The 26,178-nt window shown below is 43.8% G+C and overlaps 2 protein-coding genes across 6 annotated transcripts in view; one reads left to right on the top strand and one right to left on the bottom strand.

Annotated features, from left to right (window-relative positions):
* Positions 1-15,634, bottom strand: part of dhdds (dehydrodolichyl diphosphate synthase) — a 43,050-nt gene extending 27,416 nt beyond the window's left edge. For 2 of the 5 annotated variants that reach the window (XM_084335876.1, XM_084335880.1), the window contains exons 1-4: positions 15,543-15,616; positions 14,923-14,988; positions 14,370-14,486; positions 13,097-13,239 (exon numbers count right to left, since the gene is read on the bottom strand). In XM_084335876.1, coding sequence (XP_084192002.1) covers positions 13,097-13,239; positions 14,370-14,486; positions 14,923-14,985 — 323 coding nt within the window. In that variant the 5' untranslated portion in view covers positions 14,986-14,988; positions 15,543-15,616. Of the gene's footprint in view, positions 1-13,096; positions 13,240-14,369; positions 14,487-14,922; positions 14,989-15,447 lie in introns of all 5 variants that reach the window. The other 3 variants (XM_084335877.1, XM_084335878.1, XM_084335879.1) reach the window with 3 other exon arrangements.
* A 406-nt stretch (positions 15,635-16,040) lies between these two features.
* The window catches only part of ago1 (argonaute RISC component 1), a 40,352-nt gene continuing 30,214 nt past the window's right edge, over positions 16,041-26,178 (top strand). The window contains exons 1-2 of the mRNA XM_084335792.1: positions 16,041-16,357; positions 20,081-20,267. Of these exons, the coding sequence (XP_084191918.1) occupies positions 16,333-16,357; positions 20,081-20,267 (212 nt within the window). The 5' untranslated portion in view covers positions 16,041-16,332. The remainder of the gene's footprint in view (positions 16,358-20,080; positions 20,268-26,178) is intronic.

The raw sequence follows: 26,178 nt of genomic DNA, 5'->3' as shown, positions 1-26,178 counted from the left end.
CAATGTGACTCATTCCCCAAGATGAATGCGGAGGAAGCGAGTCAATGGATAAAGTCCAACAGACGCTGTTTTCGCTGTGCGCGATCACACATGGCAGCCGAATGCCGCTTAAAGAAAAAGTGCAGTCGGTGCGATGGAGCCCATCTGGACATACTCCACGACAGTAACAGACGGCGGCCTCCACCCGCACCATCCAGCAGCAAAGCAAGCGTCATGTACATCGACCCCGCCAGCAGCAGCGGAGCCAGAGTGCTCTTAAAGGTAGTCCGTGTGACATTGAGCTACCAGAATAAAGTCATGGACACTTACGCCGTCCTTGATGACGGGTCAGAGAAGACCCTTCTGCTCGCGTCCGCTGCGGCCCAGCTAGGGCTGCGGGGGAGCGAAAACCAAATGACAATTCGGACAATAAGAAGAGATTTGAAAACGATAAAGGGCGAGAATGTCTCATTCTCTATCGCAGCAAGCGGCCAGCCCGAGCGACGGTACAGGATTACAGACGCTTTCACCAGCCAAGAAATAGGACTCTCGCGGTACACATACCCCGTAGCCAAGCTGATGGAGAAATATGTACATCTACGCAAGCTACCGATCCCACTCATAGACGGTGCTACCCCGACACTGTTGATAGGCTCCGACCATGCAGACCTCATTGTCCCGATAGACCGGGTTCATACCGGACCCAGAGGCTGTCCTGCAGCAGTCGAGACCCGCCTAGGATGGACTCTCCAAGGCCCACTCGCCAAATCTCTCAACCGAACCACAGCCACTAGCTGTCTCCACTCCCGAGTCACAGAGGGAGACACCGCACTCCTGCAGCATGTATAGAGGCTATGGACCTTAGAACAAATGCCCTTTAAGAACGAAAAGAAAGACATTCGCTCTAAAGACGACATCTACGCCATTAACCTCCTCGAGACGGGAACAAAGAGAGTCCCAGTCAGCGGCGTGTTGAGATACGCCACGCCACTCCTGCGGCGGGAAGGGATGCCTACCTTTCACGCAAAGAAAGACGCCACAGAGCGGTACCTACTAAACACAGAGCGGCGCTTAGCCAAGGACCCCGCCCAAGAAAGTGTATACCGCGCTGAGATTGAGAAGCTCATCACAGCGGGACACGTCACAAAGATTGACATTAAAGAGGCCGACCAGACGACTGAATCGTGGTACGTGCCCCACCACAAGGTTCATCACAACGGCAAAGACCGCATCGTGTTTAACTGCAGCTACCAGATCGGATCCCAAAATCTGAATAAAGAGCTATTGCCCGGTCCTACACTCGGCCCCTCCCTACTAGGCGTACTACTCCGCTTCCGCCAGGACAAGGTGGCTATCAGCGGGGATATCAAAGGGATGTTCCTGCAGGTGAGATTAGTAGAGGAGGACAAGCCCCTGTTGCGGTTCCTATGGAGAGAGAGGCCAGGAGATGAGCACCCAGCCATCTACCAATGGGAAGTCCTCCCTTTCGGAACTACATGCAGCCCATGCTGTGCTACATTTGCACTACAGAGACATGTCGCAGAGGACCCAGCAGCGGACGAAGAGGTCCGACACAGTGTGAAGCTTCTACGTAGATAACTGTCTACAAAGCGTTTCGACCCAGGAAGAAGCCGAGGCTCTCCTACTTAAACTCCGCGCCTCTCTGATCAAAGGCGGCTTTGATCTCAGGCAGTGGGCCAGCAGCGATCCGCACGTACTGCGCAGCCTCTCCTCCGAGGACAAGGCAGCGAGCAGCGAGACCTGGATGGCCACAATCCCAGGAGAAGCCCAAGAGATGACACTAGGACTAGTGTGGCGCTTCAAAACAGATTCGCTCCACTATAGACACAAACCCCTGACCACGGAACAGGGAAGGTCGACGGCAATACCGACCACCAGACGGAGTGTGTACAGAACACTCGCCCGACAATATGACCCGTTAGGATGTATACTACCGTACACCACCAGGGCAAAGATGATTGTACGAGCATTGTGGGACAAGGACCAGGGCTGGGACGACCCCATTCCCGCACACCTTACATCCACCTGGAGAGAGTGGGAGATGGAACTCCACTCACTCCCAGGCGTTAATATACGCCGAAGCTACTTCCCACCCACGGTGAGGCCAGAGACATGTAAAATGGATTTACACGTCTTCAGTGACGCCTCCGAGGTCGCCTACGGATCAGTAGCCTACTTGCGGGCCCAAGAAGAGGGGGGAGAGATCTACACAGCATTCATCCTCGCCCGCTCGAGAATAGCCCCACGCAAGCAACAGTCTATCCCACGTCTAGAGCTCTGCGCAGCCCTCGCAGGAGCGCATCTAGCCACGCTCATCCAACGTGAGCTCACCATTCCGGTGCATAGAACAATCCTGTGGTCAGATTCCACGACAGTACTCGCCTGGATCAAATCGGATTCATGCAAATACAAAGTCTTTGTGGGAGTCAGAGTCACTGAGATTCAAGAGTTAACCGGAGAGTTAACCGGAGAAGCAAACTGGCGCTATGTTGATACAAAACACAACCCAGCTGACGTCATCACCCGGGGAATGTCCCTAGATGACTTAACCCGTCATAACATCTACAGTGACGGACCAGCATTCCTCAAGCTCCCGGAAGGAGATTGGCCCACGCCCACCCCGAGGGAAGCAAGTGACGAGGAGGCTGAGAATAAGAAACCCATGTTCTGTGGATTGAGCACTGTTGTCTCCGCAGACCCCAACATAGACGATTGCATTACCATAGAGAGTGCGCAGCAACGGACATTCCTGCGGCACCACCCAGAGATTAAGTCCCCCGCTGATATGTCAGCAGCTGACTACGAGGAAGCAGAACTGCTTCTACTGCAACGAGCCCAGAGAGACTCGTTCCCCGATGAACTAGACTGTCTACAGGGAGGAAAGCCCGTCCCATCAGACAGCAGATTGATTCATCTGGCCCCCGAGAGTGACACACATACCCTCATCAGAGTGGGTGGTCGCCTGCGGAGAGCCCCCAATTTACCGGATGACATTAAGTACCCGATCGTATTGAACAGCCGACACAAGGTCACAGAGCTGATTATAAAGAAATACGACGAGGATGTACACCACGCAGGAGCAGAGAGAGTCTTCGCGGAAATCAGACGTCGTTACTGGATACTTCAAGGAAGAGAGGCGGTGCAACGCTTCCAGCGAACCTGTCTAGACTGCCGAAAGTGGCGCGCGCAGCCCAGCCTACCACGGATGGCTGACCTACCTCCATGTCGCCTCCGACTCGGCGACAAGCCATTCCACTCAACAGGCATGGACTGTTTTGGCCCGCTGCACATAAAGAAAGGAAGAGGCACCGAGAAGCGGTGGGGTATTGTATTCAAATGCATGACCACCAGAGCGATACATATCGAGCTCCTTCCGACCATGAGCGCAGACTCATTCCTTATGGCCTTCCGAAGATTCACATCACGGAAAGGAAAACCGTCTACATTATTGTCCGATCACGGGACAAACTTCAAAGGCGGAGAAAGAGAGCTGAGGGAGAGCTTCCAAGCTATGGGCCCAGAACTTAAGACCCACCTCGCTCCAGCCCAGATTGACTTCCAATTCAACCCCCCAAACGCACCCCACTTCGGTGGAACTTGGGAACGAGAAGTACGTTCTATAAAGACAGCCCTGTACGCAGTACTTGGGGCCCAGACTGTGGCGGAAGAAGTCCTAATGACAGTCCTCACGGAGATTGAGGGAGTATTGAACTCAAAGCCCCTCGGTTACGTCTCCAGTGATGTAGCAGATGTCGACCCAGTCACCCCCAACACCCTCCTGATGGGGCGGCTAGATCCCGCGTTACCCCAGACAATGTACCGGCCTGAAGAAGCGAACGGCCGACGAATGTGGAGGTACAGCCAAGTATTAGCCGACAAGTTTTGGAGCAGTTTCCTACTGCACTACCTACCGTCTCTACAGACCCGCCAGAAGTGGGTAAAAGAGAGAGACAATTTGACGGAAGGAACAGTCGTCATGATTATTGACCAGTCACTACCCAGAGCTATGTGGCCGGCTGGCCGCGTAAGCAAAGTGATCACCGGTGCCGATGGCAAGGTCCGAGCAGCTGAAGTACTCGTCCAAGGGCGCATTTACACCCGTCCTGTGGCGAGGCTCATAGAACTGCCCCGACTCCCAGACACAATCGATGATGACCATGACCCTATGACTTTGTGAGTTGACTGACCCTTACAGCGAACCCTTGAGTGGTGGACAGTGCGGTTAATCTGTCTCTGCTTAACTAATTGGGTTGGGACCAATTAGGGGGCGGCTGTTCTGAAGGATCAGATTAAACCGAATATATATATTTATTTATATATATATATTTAATTGTATTTGTATATCCCCTGATATCCCTTGTATATTCCTTGTACAATATGCATTGAATATCCCTTCTAGTCTACTGAACATCCCATAATAGTCTCCATTCTACCATTGGACGAGACCTTGGTGCCAGGTCGCCATACCCCTCAGACCAGGTTCAATCGTACCGCTCAACATGTATGGACAAGTCCTAGTTCCGCGTAGGAATATGTCTACCGCACCACTAATGGTACTATTTGTTCATAGTGCGTATATATACTGCGCTATTAAAGTAGAGCTTTCTTTTAGTCCAGTTCCTTACCCTCCAACAGAGTGACAGACGCAAAAGCCTCCCCGCGAACCACGTGTGGGCAGTAAGGCCAATTCGGCCCAGTATCGGCATTGAGACATCGTGTATATTAATATTTGAATAGTCATATTTGGCACTATATCGTCGAGTTGGACGTATTCTATTAAGCTAATAATAGTCTATTCATATGTAGTGCCTCGTGCGGTAAGAGTTCTATAGTAATCAGCACCCCCATCGTTTCGGGCATCAGCTGGACGCTTAGCCAGGGTGGTTGACCCCACGTGAAGCTGCACCCGAGGAGCTCCAGGCCAAAGAGCGAGTGGACCTGTATATTGGATTATTCTACCGACGACGGCTAGCCTTCCCCGGCTTGGATTATGCTTTGAGTACTTTGATTATTCTATGGATAAAGGCCAACACTGCGGTGTGTTGGAAATACCCCCCCCGGAGAGGACGACAGGTGAGAAGACGCTCTACACGACGAGGTCGCCTCACGTCTCTCCATCGTGGACCGGAGGACGCCGGCCACAGAGAGTCCAACTGCTTTCATCTGTGGATCGAGGATCGCTGGGCACCGGGTCGCACGACTGTGGGCTCTCCCAGGATACCCTCGGCCAGACGGGATACAGCCAGACTCTACCCCCCCCCCTCCAGCTGTCCTACAAGCAGTCGGAACCTTCCCCTAGTGTATCCAGCTATATAATCATTCAAGTATCATTGCTATTGTTCCCTAAATATTCCAGGTTGTATATTTGCTTCCTGCGCAATCAGAGATTGGACATTCGATATTGATCTACCTACGAATACTCATTTGCCATAAAAGTGCATACTATTTCAAATCATAAATGTAATTAAGTGATCGTTGTACATACCTTTTGCTATGTATTATTAATAAACGCAGACTTTCGACTTGGTACATTTGTGTTGGATCCGTTTCATCAGGTGGGAGTGTTTATCATAATTATTTATACCTAGTACTGGGTGGCCAGAGTCTAAAGTACAAGAGGTAGTGGTAGTAAGTATCATATCTAACAATACAGTCAGGGAATTGTACCCCTCAGTTACACCAATCTTATGCTCATTTTATGCCAATGTCTATTTTGTGTCTACATCATTGCTGTGAAGCACTTTGGGCTGCAATTATTGTATGAAAGGTGCTATACAAATAATGTTTATTAGTATTAGTATTATGATTGTCCAAACAGATGATTTCTGTAAGGCATACAATACCTGATAACTACAATAACAGTATTGTTAACAATAACAGGTTGTTGTTATTATTGTAATTTACTGTACCTCCTGATATCACACGCATCCTGACATTTCTAGCCCCCCCTGCTGTCCACATCACTATTACTGTGTCTCACATTCGAGTTAGGCTCACTGATTGGACAAAACATCAGCTCTCATTACATAGGCCTACTACAAGCTCTTCCGATTTAGTAACAGTTTCCCAATTACCTTCCACTCACACCTGAATAAGATTATACCCCAGTCTGCCTTAATCCACATTATTTTAGAAATAGGAAAGGCCTGGGGCTAATTCATCTGAACATAAGGAGCCAGAATATGGATCACTTTAAAATTCTGGTCTCTCATATTGATCTTGATATTTAGTGCTAACTGAATCATGGTTAAATAAGTCTGACAGTGATTCCTCTATAGCAGGGGTTCTCAAACTTTACAAGCAAAACTGTACATTGGAATATTGACAAAGCCATACTTGGTAATTTACTGTACATTGGAGGGGGTTGGGTTAGAACATTTGCATGGGCCAGTTTCGAATTGCAGTCTCCCGTAGGTGTTCTTTGAGAGTGGTTTTGAAAGTGGGTAGTGATTCACATTCCTTTACAGCTTTGGGTAGGGCGTTCCACATTGATGTGGCATAATTGCGAAACGTGTTTAGTCCCTTGTTTGAGCCGAATCTGGGTTTAACATGATTTGTGGAGCTCCCTCTGGTGTTGTGATCGTGGTATTCACTGACCTTTGGGAAGTATTTTGACATGTGGTCACTGATTGACCTCTCGCACACAATTAATGACATAATGCAGACAGCCATACCGGTGACAATGTTTAGCTTTTAGTGCCAAATGATAAGAGTCTGAGGCGGAGTCTCAAAAGAGAATGTTGAATATTTATTTTGCATTAAAAATCACAACAGTGCCTGCAGTAGCAACCCTAAACGGAGCAGCCTGGATAGGAAGTGCGCAACAACGTATAATGTCCGTGCGGAACCAATGTACCAACAACCATTCCGTGGGTGAACTCATTGAGCTTAGTTGTCAATTAATGATACTAATACTAATCTATACAATCACCTGTTGTTGAATAAATACCATTACTTTCTAGTTATTACTAAAAAACAGTATATATAAAACAGTAGCTGTAAAAAAGAAAAGAGAATTTTTTTTATAATTTATATAATATATATATATATTTTTTTTTTTTTATGTATGCACTGGTATCGGATCAGTATAACCAGACATAGACCACCTCTAACTCTAACCCCTAACCAGACCTAGACCACATCTAACTTTAACCCCCAAGTTAGGGTTGTGACTTAGAGGTGGTCTAGGTCCGGATAGGGGTTAAGAGTTGGTCTAGCCCTTTACATCCATCTATCTAAATAATAATAATAAATTATGATGAATGCTTAACTACCCCTAAGTTACCCTAACCAGACCTAGACCACCTCTAACTCTAACCACTAACCAGACCTCTTCCATGTGGCACTTTAACACTGACCTCAGAATGTGATTTTAATATAATGTTTTTATGCAAGCAGATTGCAATCAGTGTGTACTACTACTAGTACTACTGTGTGTTCTGTTTACTTAGTTTACAGTATCCTGTTATAGAATAAACCGCTGCCAGACACAGCAGAGAGAGAGAGGACAGACATGACAGAGAGGACAGACACAGCAGAGAGAGGACAGACATGGCAGAGAGAAAGGAAAGACACAGAAGACAGACAGAGTTCAGCGTCGTCTCTCTGGTCAGAAACAACGTCACCACATCCGTAATGCTCTCTTTGATGCATACATTGGACCATGTCTACACCAACATATACTGTAGGAGCAACAATACATTGGACCATGTCTACACCAACATATACTGTAGGAGCAACAATACATTGGACCATGTCTACACCAACATATACTGTAGGAGCAACAATACATTGGACCATGTCTACACCAACATATATACTTCCTGTGTATCACTTGTGCCACCGACTCAGATTCCCCTAGGTTAAAAAATAAATACGCAATTTAAATCAGAAAATGTTCCATGTTGACTATTTCTGACAAGTTTTTTTCTGTTAACTAAAAATAGACAAAAATGTCATCCGTTTGTCGACTAAATCTAGACTAAAACAAAAAAGACAAAATTGAGACAAAAACTGACTAAGACTAAAATGCTCAGACATTTAGTGGACTAGGGCTGCAACTAGGGATGGGTACCTTTCACATTTGAACCGATACCGGTACCGGTACCTGTGAATCGATACCGGTACCCAACGGTACCTTTTTTCGGTACTTTAAAAACAAATAAAAATAAAATAAAAAAACACTTTTTTTTTTTTTTTTTTTTTTTTTTTTTTCATGTCAACGTTCACACGCACAATATATGCTTACCTAGGATTTGACTTGATTCAACAACAAAGCAGTCGGAGCAATGACAAGCCGAAAACTGTCAAAATTTTATTTACCTACCTCAGTCGTAAAAAAAAATCCAAACTTCAAATAACTACAATTTCGACAGTTTTCGGCTTGTCATTGCTCCGACTGCTTTGTTGTTGAATCAAGTCAAATCCTAGGTAAGCATATATTGTGCGTGTGAACGTTGACATGAAAAGAGAAAAGTAAAAAAAAAAAAAAAAAAAGTAAAAAAGAAAAATGAATAATTTTTATTTTTATTTTTTTTATATTTTTTTTTCTCACTTGATTCGATACTCGGTAGTACCGACGTGTTTCGGTTCGGTACCTCAAAAGTACCGAATTCGGTACCCATCCCTAGCTGCAACTAATGACTATTTTGGTAGTCGACTAATCTGTCGATTATTTTTTCGATTAGTCGACTAATCGAAAAACAATTACATAAAAAATATAATATAATAAATATATTTTTTTTTTATTTTATTTTTTTTTGCACTACCTATCTTTGTGAAAGTGGCTTCTCAGCTCTGGTCCAGCTGAAGACAGAGCAGAGGAACAGATTGGACATTGAGCATGACCTCAGAGTTGCTTTGAGACTCTTGTCAGGACCAAACAACATCCCCAGTTATCCCATTAGTTCCCCCAAACTTACTGTCGGTCTGTTATGTTAAGCTAAGAAGTCTTCAGCTGGCTGGACCAGAGCTGAGAAGCCACTTTCACAAAAATAGGTAGTGCAAAAAAATATATATATATATATAATTATTTTTTATTTTTTTAATGACTAATCGACAATTCCTCGATGACGATTTTTTTATAATCGACATCGTCGATTATGTCGACTAATCGTTGCAGCCCTATAGTTGACTAAAACGGACTAAACGAAAAATAAATGAAGATGACTAAATATGATGAAACCGAAAAAGGAGCACTTGACACATGACTAAGACTAAAACTAAAATGAAAATAGCTGCCAAAATTAGGTGGACCAATACTCTAATTCATATGATTTCCTCAAATAGATGTGCCAAATTTCTGATTGCAGAGTATTTGAGTTGGGAATAAGCGATCACTGCCCTACAGCATGCATTAGAAAAAGAAAAAAGAAAACGCAATCGCATACCATCTCCAAAAGAAAATCTGAGGAACTTTAACCCTTTGATCGCCGGGGTTAAATTCATAATTTACCATCCCTCGCCAGCCCTATTTAACATGGAGAAGTTCCCCTTCTTTGCAGGGCTATAACTTTTTAAATTGTATTGCTAAATTGACATTACCATGGCCCATTCAAAGTCCTATATCTATTGGTCAGGGTGTAGCAACGTTATACTTTTTCATTCACATATTCATACTAAAATATGGTCTAAAGTATAAGTATGGTTTTTTTTTTTCAATTCAACCCTCCCCCGTCTTCGAACGTTGTTTCTTGCCTCCCACAAGCCGGCTGCAATGTGGACTAAGTCATACATAGCACGAGTCCCCTCCGATACTCGAGGTAACAGCCGTCGCATCTTTTCACCTGCGCGGCTCGATCTTTCAGCGTCGTGGAGAGCGGGGCTCGAACAGGAAGCATCCTGTTCGAGCCTAGTCTCCAGCATTCGTTGCGAGCGCCTTGCCCACTGCGCCACGTAGCCGCCCTAAGTATAAGTATGTTTTTATCGTTTTCTGCAGCTTTCTCCAGAACGTGATTTATAGCTCCAAATGCATTATATTGATGATGAAATACAGTTCGATAGCAATCGGCGCGAGATAAAAAATTTCAACTGGACGTGGTTCTAGAAGTTACTACGCATCATCTGATGTTGACCGGATGGGCAGGGGGTCGTTTATAATTCCGTGGGAAACGTTATATCATTCATCTAGTGTGGGTGATATGATCATTGGAGCAGTTAGTATAGAAGACATTACAAAATAACGCTGAAACTCACCGTAGCTTCCTCGCGCCGTTGGGAGATGAGCGTGGAACAGAATTTTTTCTATTATGGGATATAGAAATACCCGATCCATTTCCAGGTTGTATAATAGTATATACGTCCAAATCATGTTGTTTATCGAGTTATTGGCAACGGATCGATATCCATTGTATCGAGCTCGAGTCCCGGGACCTATAGCGAGTGATCGGACCAAATTGAAATGAGCACCAGCGTCCACTTCCCTGTTTATGCCCTGGGCGATCTGCCGATCGGCCACCAGATGGCGCTCTTGAACCATTAGAGAGTTGACAGGGGCTCACCAGGGCCCCGTTCCCCGTACCTGGATAACTGAGTTAGCCGGATAATTTCCAGTCAAGCCTGACTTAAGCCGGACCTTCCCATTCCCCGACGCGCGATTGTCCAAATCACCATGACAACAGATCAAAAAGTTTGAGCCTGGTCGGGAGCAGGGTTAACTTCAGTTAGCCGGATGAACCATGGCCATGCCCCCGCAAATAAATGACAGCTCGCTTCCTGAAATGATTCTCAGTCTAGATCCCATTATACCATTCTGAATTATGTTTCTGTGCTTCGTTTTCCTAGAGGGGGCTTCTGAAATGTATAATAATAGAACTAAATGCTGATAATAAATCATATTGAGCCTATAGATTTACTTTGTCCTAAATAAAATAATGCACGTCATATACGGCGCTCGGAGTCGCGATACACGCTGCATGTGGTTATTTTAATAACGGCGCATTGCAAATGTGAATCCCGCGGGAATATTTTTAATGAATGAAACCTATCGGCCGTTTGGCTCCGATTAGTTTCATATATCCTCCGCTGTAGATTTGCTTAACGGAGCGCCCGGATTGTGTTTCATTCAAGCATAGAATTGAAGTGTCTATGCGTGGATTGTGGATTTTGTGTGATATTGTAACTGGGATTAAAATGTCTGATGAGATGCGCTGTTTGACGGATTTGAGAAATTGAATGAGCCGTTGACGTCACATTAATGCATTTGAGAATAAAGAGATAAAACTTCATTCAAAAGAAAAAATATTCTAAACACAGGTCTCTCGTACATTAATGGATAAACAATGAATCTATCCCGTCTGGCACAGTGGCGCAGCGGTAGTGCTCAATCCTGGCAACCGGGCAACCGGTGTTCGAAACCCCGCGTTTCCAATAATTTTTTGGAATATAATATTAATGATTATACGCAAAAGTAGCCTAGTTTTAAGTTAAAATATTATAAATCTACATGCATTGAGGATGTCATTCTTTATATAGCTCTCAACGTGCACCAAATTGAATTATTCCTACATTGCAAAAAGAAGGAAAAGACTAGGATTCGAACCCGGGCCGTCTGCGTGAAAGTCAAAAGCAGAAACCGTTACACCACAGTGCAGATAAGTAAAAGATCCACCATACATCAATCAATGGGTAAGAGAGCCGTATCCTTATTCTGTATAACAGTTTAACTCATTATTTTCGCTAGCAAGATCTCATTTGATTATTCAATCCATAAACCTACTGCCAGCAGGCAAGTTTAAAGAAATATAATCTGATTGATTGAGGTAATGAGGGACTTAAAATTAGCCTATAGATAACGCATTTAACTTGTCGGCGAGGCGATTGAGCCGTACTGCAATCTGTTAATAAAGTTTTAAATCAATTAATCAATCAATGCCGTTAGAAAATCAGGATCTCTGCTATCGATAAGTGCTGGCTTTTCAACTGAAGCGGCCGCGCGCACTTATCCTGGGTCTCAAGTCTGGTTCGAGTTAACGAGACTGAATCCACCTTCGAGGAACAGGAAAATCCCGGCTTCAAACATCGGGTTAACTGAATCTGGATAATGGGACTCTTGATCGACTTAGTTGAACCAGGTACGGGGAATAGGGCCCAGTACATATAATGTCTCCGGGGGAGAAATATGATTTCGATCACAGATTTTTGAAATATTGATATCAATGACGCTGTACAGCGTCATCGGCAGAATAAGCATGGCGGGGAATGACGCTGAAAAGCGTCAACGGCAATTAAAGGGTTAATGATCAGGATTTTACAGCGACATCCACTACACTCCTGACATCCCCAATGTCGAAATAGCTTTGGATTTTCCTTCTGTTATTAATAAACATGCTCCTTTAAAAAAAAATGGATAAAAGATAGATGGTTCTCACCTGATGTATCCGATTTATTTAGAGAAAGGGGAAAAGCCTGGTCTCTTGCCAGACACTCTGGAGACACTTCTCATTGGTCCTTATTTAGGCAATTTAGAAATAAATGTACATCTGAGGTAAGGAATGCTAAAATGAATTACTATCTGAATTTGATACTAGCTATTCAGATCCTTAAAAATGTTGGAAGGCAGTCAATTAGAACAAGAGCAAGACTATTACTTCTTTACCTATACATGTCAAATTAAATGGTGTAATATCTGAGCAGAAAGAGATGTATTAAGCCTTTAATAGGCACTTTGTCAATGGTGGTCAATTATTTGATAATAATTATACAAAGCCTCTCAATTTTCCTTGCAGCCTTTCTCTCCCAGTGTGTGTTGTTTTTGAAGTATTACAGACCAGAAGTTAGCTGCTCCATTATTTACAGAACAAATAACACAAATATATCATCTTTTGTTGTAACTTGTAATCATGTATAGTTCCTTCCTAGCATCTGGAAAATAGCTCATGTTCTTCCATTACATACGGTGGAGATAGAAGTAATTTAGATAACTATTGACCAATATCCAAGCTATCCCGTCAAAGCAAAGATTCTGGAATAACTGGTTAAACGATCAACTCGAAGCTTTTCTCTCAGATCACGATCAATCCGGTTTTAAAGAAGAAAATACACTTCCCTAAGGGATTCAGAAAAGTACCACAAATTCTGATTTTGATTTGATACTCACTGTTCGTCTAACAGCCTGATAAACTTCTGCTTGGCCAGCTCCATCAACCCCTCCACCTCGTCTTTGGCGCGCTTGAAGTTCTCGATGCTGAAGGCGTACACAGTGACCTCTTGGATGCTCAGCTGCAAGCACCAGCGGAGCGTCTAAGGGTAAAAATGTATTGAAATCACAAATAATTTTTTTTAGGTAAAAATATTCGTTGACTACTCATTAAAAAAATCTAATTTTACTTATACTCAAGTTTGTCATAAAAACACTCAGTACAATGAGATGCGTTATTTACAGTACAACAGTTTTGGACATAACTGATGCAAGCATTGTTGATCTGATTATTTAAATTTTTTTAAGGTACAGTCTTCAAACCTTCATAGTGATTGAAATAAAGATATTTGCAATATTGGAGAATGCACAAAATTGCAACTGAATACTTAAGTACTTTTTTGTGCTACCCGTTTACTTTTACTTGAGTAGTTTTCTAGATAAGTACTCTCACTGCTAGTCATGTAAAAAAAAATCTGTCCAGTAATATATTTCTGGAACCCCCTTAGCCTCATGGTCTCAATGGTCCATGCTAGAGGTAGGGCTGGGAGGTAGACATAATATGAAGGCATACCGTCATGGAGCCATGCAAAGGTATGGATTTTAATTATACCGTTGTCCACGATATATAATATATCATGTAGAATATACATATTGTACATTTTTAAGTTAATTTTAGAAGATAGACCATTTTGAATGAAATAGCACCATGACAATTGATAAAGATAAAAGATATCAAAAATATGTCATATCACATTGTAATTTGTACTGGAAAACGAAATACCGTTGAATCCCATCAAACTAAGAAAAATATTGAGATATTTACATTTAGCTGACGCTTTTATCCAAAGCGACTTACAGGTTCTGTACGACAAGTCATCAGGAAGGGCACAACTCTTATCAGCTGAGTAACAATGTTCATCAAAGTGTTGAGTGCTACAGTATAGGTTACTATATTAGGACAAGTGCATTAAGGTTAGTTAGTTAGGGTTAGATTCATCATTTCAGATAATGGTTGAAGAAGTGAGTCTTTAGTCGACATCGAAATATTGGACGGGTTTCGGCTGTCCTAACTGGGGTGGGCGTTCGTTCCACCATTGTGGGGCAAGGACTGAGAAAAGGTGGCTTCTCCTCGATGACCCTCCCGGAGCTCGGATAGGAGTGGGTCTGAGACGGACAGAAGATATGCTGGCTTTATTGCCCACCAGCCCCAAGATAAAGGTTGAATCCGCACCTCTGCCAGTTTGTTGAAGCCCTGTGTGTGTCCCTCTTGCCGCCCAACATGCTTCTTACGGGCGAAGCGCCGGTTGCCATCCATGATGAAGGCCACATGTTTAGGCATCGGACCAGCCTGTGAGACACAGCAGGGTTTAGAGGAGACAAACCTGGACATTGGACACATTGGCTGTCAACAATAATGTGTTGCAGTCAATTTGTACCACTTCATAATATAGCATACTTGTAAAATAATACATACATTAAAAATAATTAAAAAAAATATATATATATATAATATACTGTACAAACACACACATTATATTGGAATATTCCAGTGGTTGAATAGACTAAATTATGCCTGTTAGAGAAGACTGGATGGATTGGAATTGCTGTGATGTCACATGACATTTCTCTCTCCTCACTTTCCTGTGTATAAGCACAGTATATACACTGCTGCATATTCACTATTTTCTGGATAAATTAACGGTAAACTAGAGATAAATGAGAGAAACCCACTCTCATAGAACAACATGATCTTGCTTTAGTTTAGACCTAGGCTACTACTGTACCTTCAGTATGTTGGCTGACAGCTTCTCAAGGAGGTTTAGTTCACCCTCCCTTATCCACGACATCTTCTGTATGAAAAAGCATGGACTAATCAGAGGCCATGGATCAATACCTGATGAATTGAAAATGGGGGACCCTGATGTAAACAAGACGAAAGCCTTTCTCTGGTCTGCATCCCCTTAACAATTGTGTGTATTGAGCTGTACTGTATTGTACCCATTCTGCAATCTGTTAATAAAGTTTTCAATCAATCAATCAATCAATGCAACTTCTACTAGCGCAAAGGTTAGACAATAACGTTAAGACCTGAAAAATCACCAATGACGTGTAGCTATGAATTTCGTTTAACATAACACTGACTGATTAAAGATACAGCAAATTAGACATATATATATATAGCTTGTTCACACATCCGCTGAAAATAACATCCAATTATAAATCAGCAGTCATGTGGATTTCCGTAGCAGACAGCTGAGCTTTAAGACATGCAGAGAAAATATGGCTAATGAGCTAAAACAAGCACGAACCAAGTCACAAATCGTCAGGCAAATCCCTGTACATAACGGTTATTGTTGACCTCGTTCAAATTATTGACCAGCACGATGATTTATAGATCATATACCTATAATTGTTTAGACATTTCAGACCTTCCAACTCACAGCTTTTACGATGACGTTCTCTTCCTCATTGAGTAAGTGACGTATTGCAAGAGTGACAACTTCCTGCCCCCACTTAGATCTGTGTGGTATCTGGATCAACTAAAAATATATATTTATTTTTGACTGTGCTTTGATTGTGTATATTGTATGGATTGTATCTTGATAGGAGAGGAGTAAACTTTTAATTTTAGATTATTCTCGAATATCTACCACCTTCTTGACATTTGCCAAATCTAGACCACCGCAACACGGTATTTTGAGCTAGCTCCATGTAACGCGGAAGTGCAGTGGTTTGTTTGTTCCACCGCTCGCCTCAAGAGGGCGACTGTAACTTGAACAACATTTCTGACTGCATCTATCTTTGACAGAGAAGAAGCTGCAGGTTTTCGGGGGTGATGGGCTGTGCCTTTTTTGTTCCGCTGGAGAATCCTGAGCAGGAGCACAGCAGTCCGTCAAGAAACCACAGCGCCGCGGACAATCTGATCAATCTGCCCGGGGAAACCGCTTCCAACGCCGACCGTAACACGACTGAATACCAACTCTGTCGTCCTCCAGTCTGTCGTTATTATTGGCTCTTGGGTCACCAGACAGAGAGCCATCGCCGTTTAGCCTCAACTCATCTGCGGGTATGGGGGTTCTAGCAGGGGGCAGGGGGCTGGAAGTGTGAACCGCTTCCAGCCTGAAGGGGCCCCGGCGTTGTGGTCCTGCAACCCTGGACTAGTTAGCTCGTACTCGCGCGGCTAAGTGAATGGGATGGAGCCGGGACCGTCTGGCGCTGGTAGGTCTACCTTTTTATCGCTCGTCCCCGGGTTACCTGAACAATTGCATCAATATTAACTTGTCTCTGGCATCAATGTGAAAACGGGCCACCGTGCCCTCTCTGCTTCAGGGTGCTGTACTTTTGGCTGGTGCATTTGCAACGTGGGGATAGGCGGGTGGTTGTCTTGGCTTTCAACATACAGGTCACTTTGTATAAAACGAAATAATTTATCCAGATTTATTAGCGATAGACAGGCCTTTTGGTCCAGTGACAATGTCCTGGGTTAGGGGCGGGGGCACGGAGGTCGTGGGAATCTCCAGCGAGGAGGCACGAGGTAAAGCCCGCCTTCAAGCAGCAGCAGCTGGCTGCACCGCTCACACCCACCACCCCAAACACTGGACCATGACCCCCGCAGCGATGCCCCCTCCCACACAGACACGCTCACTTTGAACTATTATCATTTCTTATTTACAATCTTTTAGACAGTGTATGTTGTCTCTAACGCGTTGTTTTAAATTCACACATTTAGGACATGAGTGAGGCCTAACATCTGCAGTGATGGATGAATTATTCATTTACATCTAACTAAAAATAATCCACAATCGTGAAATATCCACACCTGGACTGCCGAGGTCCGACCGCACTGACTTCACATACAAATGTTTACAATGCATTTATTTATCTTGATCTGCATCCTCCAGTTCAACATCAGCCCCTGTTATAGCAGTCCAGAGGTAGATAATGAGTGATGATGGTCTTGATTTGGCAGGCTTCTTGGGTGACATTGAGGTGTGTAGGACCCATAAAACACTGGCTAGTAATTGTCCAGCTAGTCTGGGAGGTCTAGATGGAACTGTTGAAGCTCTCGTCAAACCCAAATGTTTGGCATCCCAACGTGGTCAGTCTTACAAATGTAGTTTTGTTAGAACTGGTTGTATACCTCTAGCTTGTGTTTTATTTAGATTAATTAAAAAAAAAAAAAAAAAATTAAACAAATGTAGCCTGTCTGACTTAGATTAGCTGTCCATCGTGATTATTGACTGTAGTGCTTCAATGCAATGGCTTGGTTTTTTTGGTTTTTAGAATGAGAGGGAGGGGCCCTCCCATCTTCAAAGACTCGTGTTTCTGTGTTTGATGTGCTTCAACATGCACTCTTCCTGAGTTTGATCCGACTGCCATGTTTTGGCTCACGGGTAAACAGCCAATTACTAGGGAGGCCAAGTCGTTTTTGTCAAAACAATCGATGTGTATTTGTGCGCTCTTCTCTTGCACTTGGCCTCCTGCTACCTCCCGTCATGGTGGGGTGGGAGCGCGCTGTAAACATCCGTCACCGTCCACCACTCGGCCTTCAACTGTTGTGTTAACTCTTCCCTCAAAAGCGGTTAACTTTTGGACTAGTTAAGGTTGGTGTCCATCTGAGAAGCCCCGGAAGCGCTCGCTGGAGATGGAGTCTTTTGAGTGTGAGTCAGATTAGGTTGTTGTAACCCAAGGGTGGGTGTTGGTTAAGAGACTGTGATGCAGGGATGGAGCACTGATGCTGCGTTCGTTTAGGTGGTCGGAGGTGGGAAGTTGGAAGTGGGGAAACGGGTCATCCCGACCTGCGTGTGTTCGAGCTACGTGCCGTGGGGGGGAAATAGGATGCTCACGCTAAACCTTTTTGGCAATTTTTTTCTTAAATTTTGTGTGTGTGTGTTTACAACGACATATAACGCTAGCTAATGTACTTACCAACAGAGTTGGTAGTTGACGGGCCGTTTTATTCTATTTCACCCAGTAGGAAGTCTGAATTTCCCCCCTCCGCATTCTAATCGAATGTAGTGTGAGCAGGGAGGTGACGCGGCTGGGCTGTCTGCTTTAGCGCCCATCACCAGGGGAAGACGGCTATTGTCTGGGGATATGTGTGTGAGCCCTGGCTCCACTTCTCACCATCTGCCTTCACTGGCGCAAGGGTGACGTGTGTACGTACACACACACACATGCACACCGCATGTAATCAACACATGCCTAGTAGGGTCTGTGTTTACTGTGTCCGTTGACCATGTTGTTATTTGTGAGCCACGAAGTCCTTGGTGCTACACACTCGCATGCATACATTACACACAGAAACACACATACACACGGAAACACACATACACACTGAAACATGTGCACGCACACACCAAACGGAGAACCTATATTTTCCTGGCCGGTGGCATGATCGTTCATGTCATTTTTTGGGTTTGTGTGAGCTTAGTGGATATGTGACTGGGTGGCATGTCTGGTCTTTGGATTTCCACAGCAACTCTTTAAAGCAGAGAGCTCTTCCACTCCATGAGAGATTGATGGCAGGAGCCTTGGTGTGGAAACATAAATATCACACGGGCAAAAAGGCCAAGGTCCCTCTAACCTAATGCCACCATAGTGGCACCCCATCTCCCCCAAAACGTCTGCGCCAAACACACATATACACACACACACACACAGGTTCTCCTGATCTCCATGACAATGCTGTGTTGCCCTGGTGTCTCCATGGTGAGGCTGGGAATGTTGAGGGGGGCCCCCCATGTTTGTGTGTGTGACTGTGTTTTTCACCGTAGCCGGGGCACTCCCTCTCTCACTGTTGTGTGTGTGTGAGTGAGAGATGGAGGAGCCGGGCAGCTGGGGTCTTTGTTGTGGTGGAGGGGGGCTGTTCTCCAGGGAGCCAGAGGTTAAGACACTGGGCCCCTCTCAGGCAGGAGTCATGGCTAGCCTGGGACCCCCTCTCCCCTAGACCTCCTTGACCAGCCCAGTCTTGTTTTTTACACACACACACACACACACACACACACACACACACACACACACACACACACACACACACACACACACACACACACACACACACACACACACACACACCAGTGAATTAAATCTCACCTGATAGGCCTACGAGTTTGCCCCCTCCCTCCCATGCTTTTCCTAGTCTAAGCCTAAAGGTTATAATCAAATGTCCAACCTACTACTGAGAGCATATTTGACACGGATCATTCTATCTATTCTAGAGCATCTTTTATGTGAAGTTTCTTGAAGTAGTCTTGAATGAATTTGTCTTGTCGTTGTCCAGTGTCTGCGAGCGTTACCCTAATGTATTCTTCTTCCTCCCCCTGTCCTTGATTCTCATTCAACCGTCCCTCTCTTTCTCCTCTCCCCATGTTCCCCCCGTTCCCCCTAATCTCTTTGTTCCTCCTCCCCTTCTTTATTCCCTGTCGATATCCTCCTCTCACGTCCCCCTCTCTTACCTCATCTCTTTCGTACTCCGCTCCCCTCGACCGGTCCCGCGTTTTTTTCCCACCGCTGTTACCTCAACCCGGTCTCCATCCTTTCCTCTTCTCCCTCTCCCTCTTCCTGTCCCTGCCTGCGCTTCCTTCCTGCCCACCGTGCCCTCTTGGCCCCTGCCTGCGCTTCCTTCCTGCCGCGTGGCCACATTTCTTGCCACCCCCTGCACACTGTCTTCGGCCGTCCACAACCACATCCTTCTGTGTACTTTCATCGCCTCCTATACTTAACTTCTTCTGGTTTTCCCCCGGCCGTCCCCTGCCCATGTCCACATCTGACATCCTCCTACCCTCGCTACTTCTGTCCAAATCACTACATTTGCATGTACCCCCCCCCCCCCTACAACTTGTCTCTACCACTGTTTACCCCACCCCCATACTCATATTCCTATCCTCCAACCCCATGAACATCCTGCCCATCTCTATGATCTCTTGCCTGGCTGTCCAGTGCCCATGGGGGCCTTCCCCCCACCCCTGCAGCAGGTGTTCCAGGCCCCCCGCCGGCCGGGCATGGGCACCGTGGGCAAGCCCATCAAGCTGCTGGCCAACTACTTCGAGGTGGAGATCCCCAAGATGGATGTGTTCCACTACGAGGTGGACATCAAGCCCGACAAGTGCCCACGGCGGGTCAACAGGTAACGGCAACAATGTAACCCGGCCAGGCAGCCTCTCGTGTTTTCATGTGAAAACCCTGCTGAGAATCATCGGTCACTCGCGAGAATCCGTAAATCCCACCTGACCCTTTTTGCAGACGGTGGAAAGGAGCGGAGGTGGTGCTAGAACGCAGGCTAAATGGAATCCCCAGAATATTTGTGAGTTACTAATTTAAATGCAGGTTCAGAAGAGGAGGGGGGTCATAATAAAACATTTTCTTTTAGATGTGATCATGAGAAGGGGATGTAATGAGACAACATCACACTTCCATTTTACTTCTCCCATCGTGGCTGTTCTTGTTGACTACATCTGCTAAACTGTTGTCCTCTCCTCCCCATCTCTATTGACTCGCGTGTACATCATTCTGGCTGGATTGCATGTAGACTATGTAGATTTCTGATTACAATTCAAGTCCTCTAAATCAGGGGCTCGAAGATGAATTCCAAATCTTTAAAGCATAGTGACTTGATCTGCTAAATGTTCGACACAAAATAAGATCTCTCTAATGGAGAACATTTGATGATATCTCAATACTTCTTGACCAAATGGCCATTGTCCAACAGTGCAAACTGGTGGTCTATAGTACTGTTTAGTTATGGATCGGATCATTACTCTTATCAACTAGCTATGTTCGATATTGGCTTTTTTACCGATATCTGATATACTAGGGCTGGGCAATATGGGCAAAAATGATATTGCGATAACGATATCGATAACAATATCATATCACTCGATACAAAAAAATCGAGTATTACATTTTTAATTTTAATAATTTTTTTAAGATGTATGTTTATTTTGCAGCAATTCTTTGTTGTTGCCGCCATCTTTAGTGTTACATCCCCTCACACTCCAGTTCTCAGGCTGCAGCTGGTTTGAAAGCGAAAGTAAACCGGCTTCTCTGCTGGCTGTGGCTCCAGGGGAGTTGAACAGTTCTGGCTCTGCTAGTTTCTTTTCTATCTTTTGGCGTCTTTTTGGTGGACAAACCACCAGTGATGGGAATAACGGCGCTATAAGTAACGGCGTTAGTTTTTTCAGTAACAACTCTTCCAATCTTAATAACGCCGTTACTGTTACTGCAAAAAAATGCGGCGCGTTACTATGAATGAACCTGTTTCTTTCATCAGACAGATCTCTGCGCTGAGAGGCATTTTCTGTCCTTCTTTGTTTAGTGGGCAGTGCGCGAGCCAAGCACAAACATGCTGACGATTGGCTGAGGTTGAGTAAAATGTCATGGTAAGCCAATCAGAGGTAGAGGTGGGCGGGTGCCTCCAGAGTCTAGTCAGCGTGAGACCGCGGGTCCGTGTAGTGTACGTTTTGAGCCCAAATAATCCAAAACGAATCCAACAGAACAACATAAGCGAGCAGTCAGCGTGAGACCGCGGGTCCATGAGCGTTTTTTGTTCACTCTTGTTGTGTTGCAGGCAGCGCAGGGCAAGTAGTAGTGGCTCTACTGCTGACAGCCTTATCAACAGTGCTGCACTCCCTGGTTTAATAGCACAGTCTGGTGCGCAGAGATATATATATATATCTGTATGTCATGCATGTCTTAAATGTCATGATTAGATTAGTTTAGATGATTCGATTCGATTCTTATATCTGTATGTTGTGTATGTCATAAATGTCATGAATTGAAAATGGGGGACCCTGATGTAAACAAGACGAAAGTCTTTCTCTGATCTGCATCCCCTTAACAATTGTGTGTATTGAGCCGTACTGTATTGTACCCATTCTGCAATCTGTTAATTAAAATGTTCAATCAATCAGTATATATTTGTTATTTATTTTTGGTATAGTGCTTAACAAGCATAATTTAATGTTGCCCAGTTGTGGCCTGTTGAGGGGCAATACATATCAAAAGTTCCAAAACATCTATTGTGTTTGTATTTGTATGATCCACTATATAAACATAGTAATTATAATATCTACATACATGGCATTTGATTGGAGGCTAGTCTCACTTTGTCCCACAGCAACATTAAAATAGTTTAGATTTGTGTATGTTGTTTAAAAAAAGAAAATCTTGAAAGTAACGCAATAGTTACTTTCTCAAGTAACTAGTTACTTTTATAATTTGTAACTGAGTAAGTAATTTAGTTACTTTTTGGAAGAAGTAACTAGTAACTGTAACTACCATAATTCCTCTAATAGTAACCGGTATTCAATTAAAAACCGGGTCTCTATTAATGACCGGGTGCGCTGTTGAGCTAAACAATTATAAGCCGGCCTCGTAATACAAGCCGGGTTTCATGTATATTAGAGGAATTACGGTATTTCCCTCAACGGATTTACCATAGGCAATATATTTTGTTATTGTTGTTATATGCTGGCCTGGCTGTGCAGTAAATACCATATAATGTTGGTTAATGTTTACCAAGAGAGTAAGCCTACCTCAGAATTGTATAAAACGAAGTTATTATTATTATACCAGTATTGTGATTGCACTATTTTACTTTATTTAACTTTTTTTGACCACCTGTAATTGCACTGTTTACTACCGTATTTCATACAGTACTTGGTTTCAATAAATGAACCCAGTACATTTTACTGGGTTCAAACTGACACAAAATGTTGATTTATTCATTATGATCTGTTTGAAAATTTGAAATATAGGCCTCTCTCTTATACATGCCTCCTCCTAATACAAGCCTGGTATCCGCTACAGTTGAAACAAATACAAGCCGGGGTTACTATTAGAGGAATTACGGTAGTTACTTTTTAAAAGTAACTTTCCCAACACTGACCGTGACTCATGATGACTGGAGACTAGCTCTGCTAGCACACATAGCCTACTGTGTACAGACGGTTTCAAACTGTATTTTAAATTAGAAAGCAAACAAAATAAATGGACAAGAGAAAAATAAATCGCAATTTGGTCAGTATTGCCATTTGGACAAGCAAAGCCATTACTTTAAGTTGCAGGCAAGAAAGACAAGTCTGTCCACTGTCTCTGGTTTTAAAACGGCCCTGTTGCAGGTAAAAAAAAAAAAAAAAAATATATATATAATAAAAAAAAACGATTTTTCGATTTTTTTTATTTCGATATTCGATATCGATTATTAAAATATATCGCGATATTTATCGTTATCGTTATATCGCCCAGCCCATACTTTATATTAGGCACAAAGTATAATGGTGGTTCACCAAGTTCATTGTCTGACTATATCAATTTATTGTTTAATTCGTATTAGAAGTTATTTTAATAAAAACGTAATGTATTGGAAGAGAGAAAGAATCTCTGTTTTACACCATTTCACTCTTTCTCTTTCATGCCAGATGTGAGAATCAACATTTTAATCAGTCGCGTTACAATGACTTTTGAAGAGGGCTCTAGTTGAAGGGATGTGGACTGTTTTCTAGTATAGACGGACAAAGTCTGGCTGTAAATCTATCAAACCTAGCTGGGATTGTTGTTTAGGGCCCACCAGGGTTTCCCCCTAAAACGTTGTTTGGCTATTTATTTTTCCATGGTCCAGGTAGGGAGGCAATGTCTGGTCCAGGTAGGGTCTGGTCCAAGTAGGGTCTGGTCCAAGTAGGGTCTGGTCCAGGTAGGGAGGCACAGTATGGCACTTTCCCACCACATGGCACCGGCTTGTCTCGCTTTTGGTACCAGGTACTTAGTTTTCCACTGCAGAAGATAGTACTCCAAGCAATGCATGCCACATGAAACTGCGACGCCCCCCAACTGCTTCTTCTGGTCTACAGCTCTCTGGCACCTGTTTAAAGCCATAGTGAAACTCATTATTGTTGTTATATACATGCATTAAAAATATTTCCCCTGTGAATCTCTTCGTTAAGTCAATATTGTGCTGTCAGAACACCTTGTGTGGTGTTTGTGTTTTTGTTACTCACCCAATGTTGACAGGTCTGATGGACCTGGACAATTATTGGGATTTTAGAACAATAAAGCTATATCAATTAATGTAAAAAATACTTCATCCATTACAAATAATGGAATCATGTTTACCTTGAAAATTATGAATGAAACAAGGTGGAGGCTGACGGTGAAGGTACACTGTGAACCTTATGTTGAATTTTTACCATATTTTACTTGTTTTCACTGACAATTTCCACACTGTAATAGGGCTGTACCGAATGCTTCGAAACTTCGATCATACATTCGAATTCAAAATCAACATTCGATTTTTAAATTTTTAATAAATTAATTATTATTAAAAAAAAATATTATAATTTCAATCTGTTTAAACCAATGGGGGTTTTCTCCACAGTTGCAGTTAAAGATTAGGCTACACTAATATTATACTATAAGACGTCGAAGCTTCGAATGTTAAAAAATGACATTCGGTACTGTAATATAAATGTGTAGGGGGAGGGCCGGAGGGTGCAGGGGGGCACTCACTGACAATTTTTTATTTTATATGTTCTTCACAGAAAAGGAGCCACAGCCAAAATACTGGGGTATAAGGGTTGAAATACTGGGGTATAAGGGTTGAAATACTGGGATATAAGGTTTTAAATACTGGGGTATAAGTATTTCAACCCTTATAAGTTTGTAAAAATAATTTGTGAACACCACACAAAGTATTTAATGTTCACTATGTTGCCAATTAGGCTACCAATGCCACCGTGACTGGCCAAAGCAGCTGTCTTGTTTCTCCAAATAGCAAACATTTGAAATACTTCACCTATAAGCACAACCTGGCTTAGTTTATGTAATGTAACAAAGAGATTCTCTGAAAAAGATGTGCATAGATCACTGGATTCATCAGCTTCTAATATGATTTTCACATGGGCACATTTCCTGGTTGATAAGAAGAGGGTGCTGTTGTGTTACAAGAGACGATTCTCTCTCTGATCAATGGGTGGTCAAGAGACTATTATCTGGAGTTGAGCCGGTACCATGCAGTGTAAAAGTCCCATTAGCCCAGGTGGCCCACCCAGCCTGTAACACACTGAGGGGGGAAACCCTATCTGCCATCTCCTGAGGCCAGAGGTAGATGTAACGGAATCTCCTGTAGCGAAGTGTGCTGATTTTATACCTATGTTCATTTTATACTAATTGCTGTGGTGCACTCTGGACTGTGGTCCATGTGTGAAGAGTACTATATAGATAGTAGTTATTCATATTTATTATTGTAGAAATGTGTGCATTGAAATGTCTGTAAAGTCTCTACGACATTGAAAATGAGGGTGACCTCAATTGTATTTTCGAGAATAAATAAAGGTTGATGATGATGATGAAAATCAGGTCAATGCTTCTCAGAGACACCGTCACCGGTGTGGCCATCGTTATTCACCGATCAGACGAGGTGCTTCGTTGGGTCAAGTCGATCAAAGCCTTGCACGTTGCTTTAGACTGGCTCACCGCAGTCTTCAGGGACCCAAAAGGAATACTCGAACATCTTTGTAACTTCTCATAAACCACTCTCTAATATTCCCGATTGAGCAAATGAACCAGGTCTCAGTTGAAACCTTCAAGAGTTTTTGCTCTGCGCAGAAAGACGAGGTTTTCTAGACAACACTCACTCTGGGAGTCTTTGAACTTCATGCTGTTCCTATGAGGCTGTTGCCTGCTCCTATGGTTGGGACAAAGGGTCCAAGAAGGCATGCAAGGGTCAAGCCCACGTGACCTCTCCCTTTCAAAGCGGCGCTGCATCCCCCACTCGTATATGAAGGCCAAGGCACTATGCATTCAAAGGTGGGTGGGGGGGGGCACACCTACTCCCTTTGTCCTTGCTACTCCCCCACGACCATGAGATATTGCTTCCACCAGCTGTATCCTGCTTGATCAATATCCTATCACCTTCACGGCCCCACACGCAAGAGCATCCTGATAGGGCGATGGGTTTAATTTGCAGCGTGGCATATTTTCCCTCCGAAAAGTTGTTGGCGGTGTATAGTTAATGCTGTGTGTTTTGTGTGTCGCCCCCTGCA

The sequence above is a fragment of the Notolepis coatsorum genome (assembly GCF_963971535.1).
Source record: "Notolepis coatsorum genome assembly, chromosome: 19".
NCBI classification, from domain to species: domain Eukaryota; kingdom Metazoa; phylum Chordata; class Actinopteri; order Aulopiformes; family Paralepididae; genus Notolepis; species Notolepis coatsorum.
Note: the sequence above shows the minus strand (reverse complement) of the source record. Positions and strands in the feature narration are given on the sequence as shown.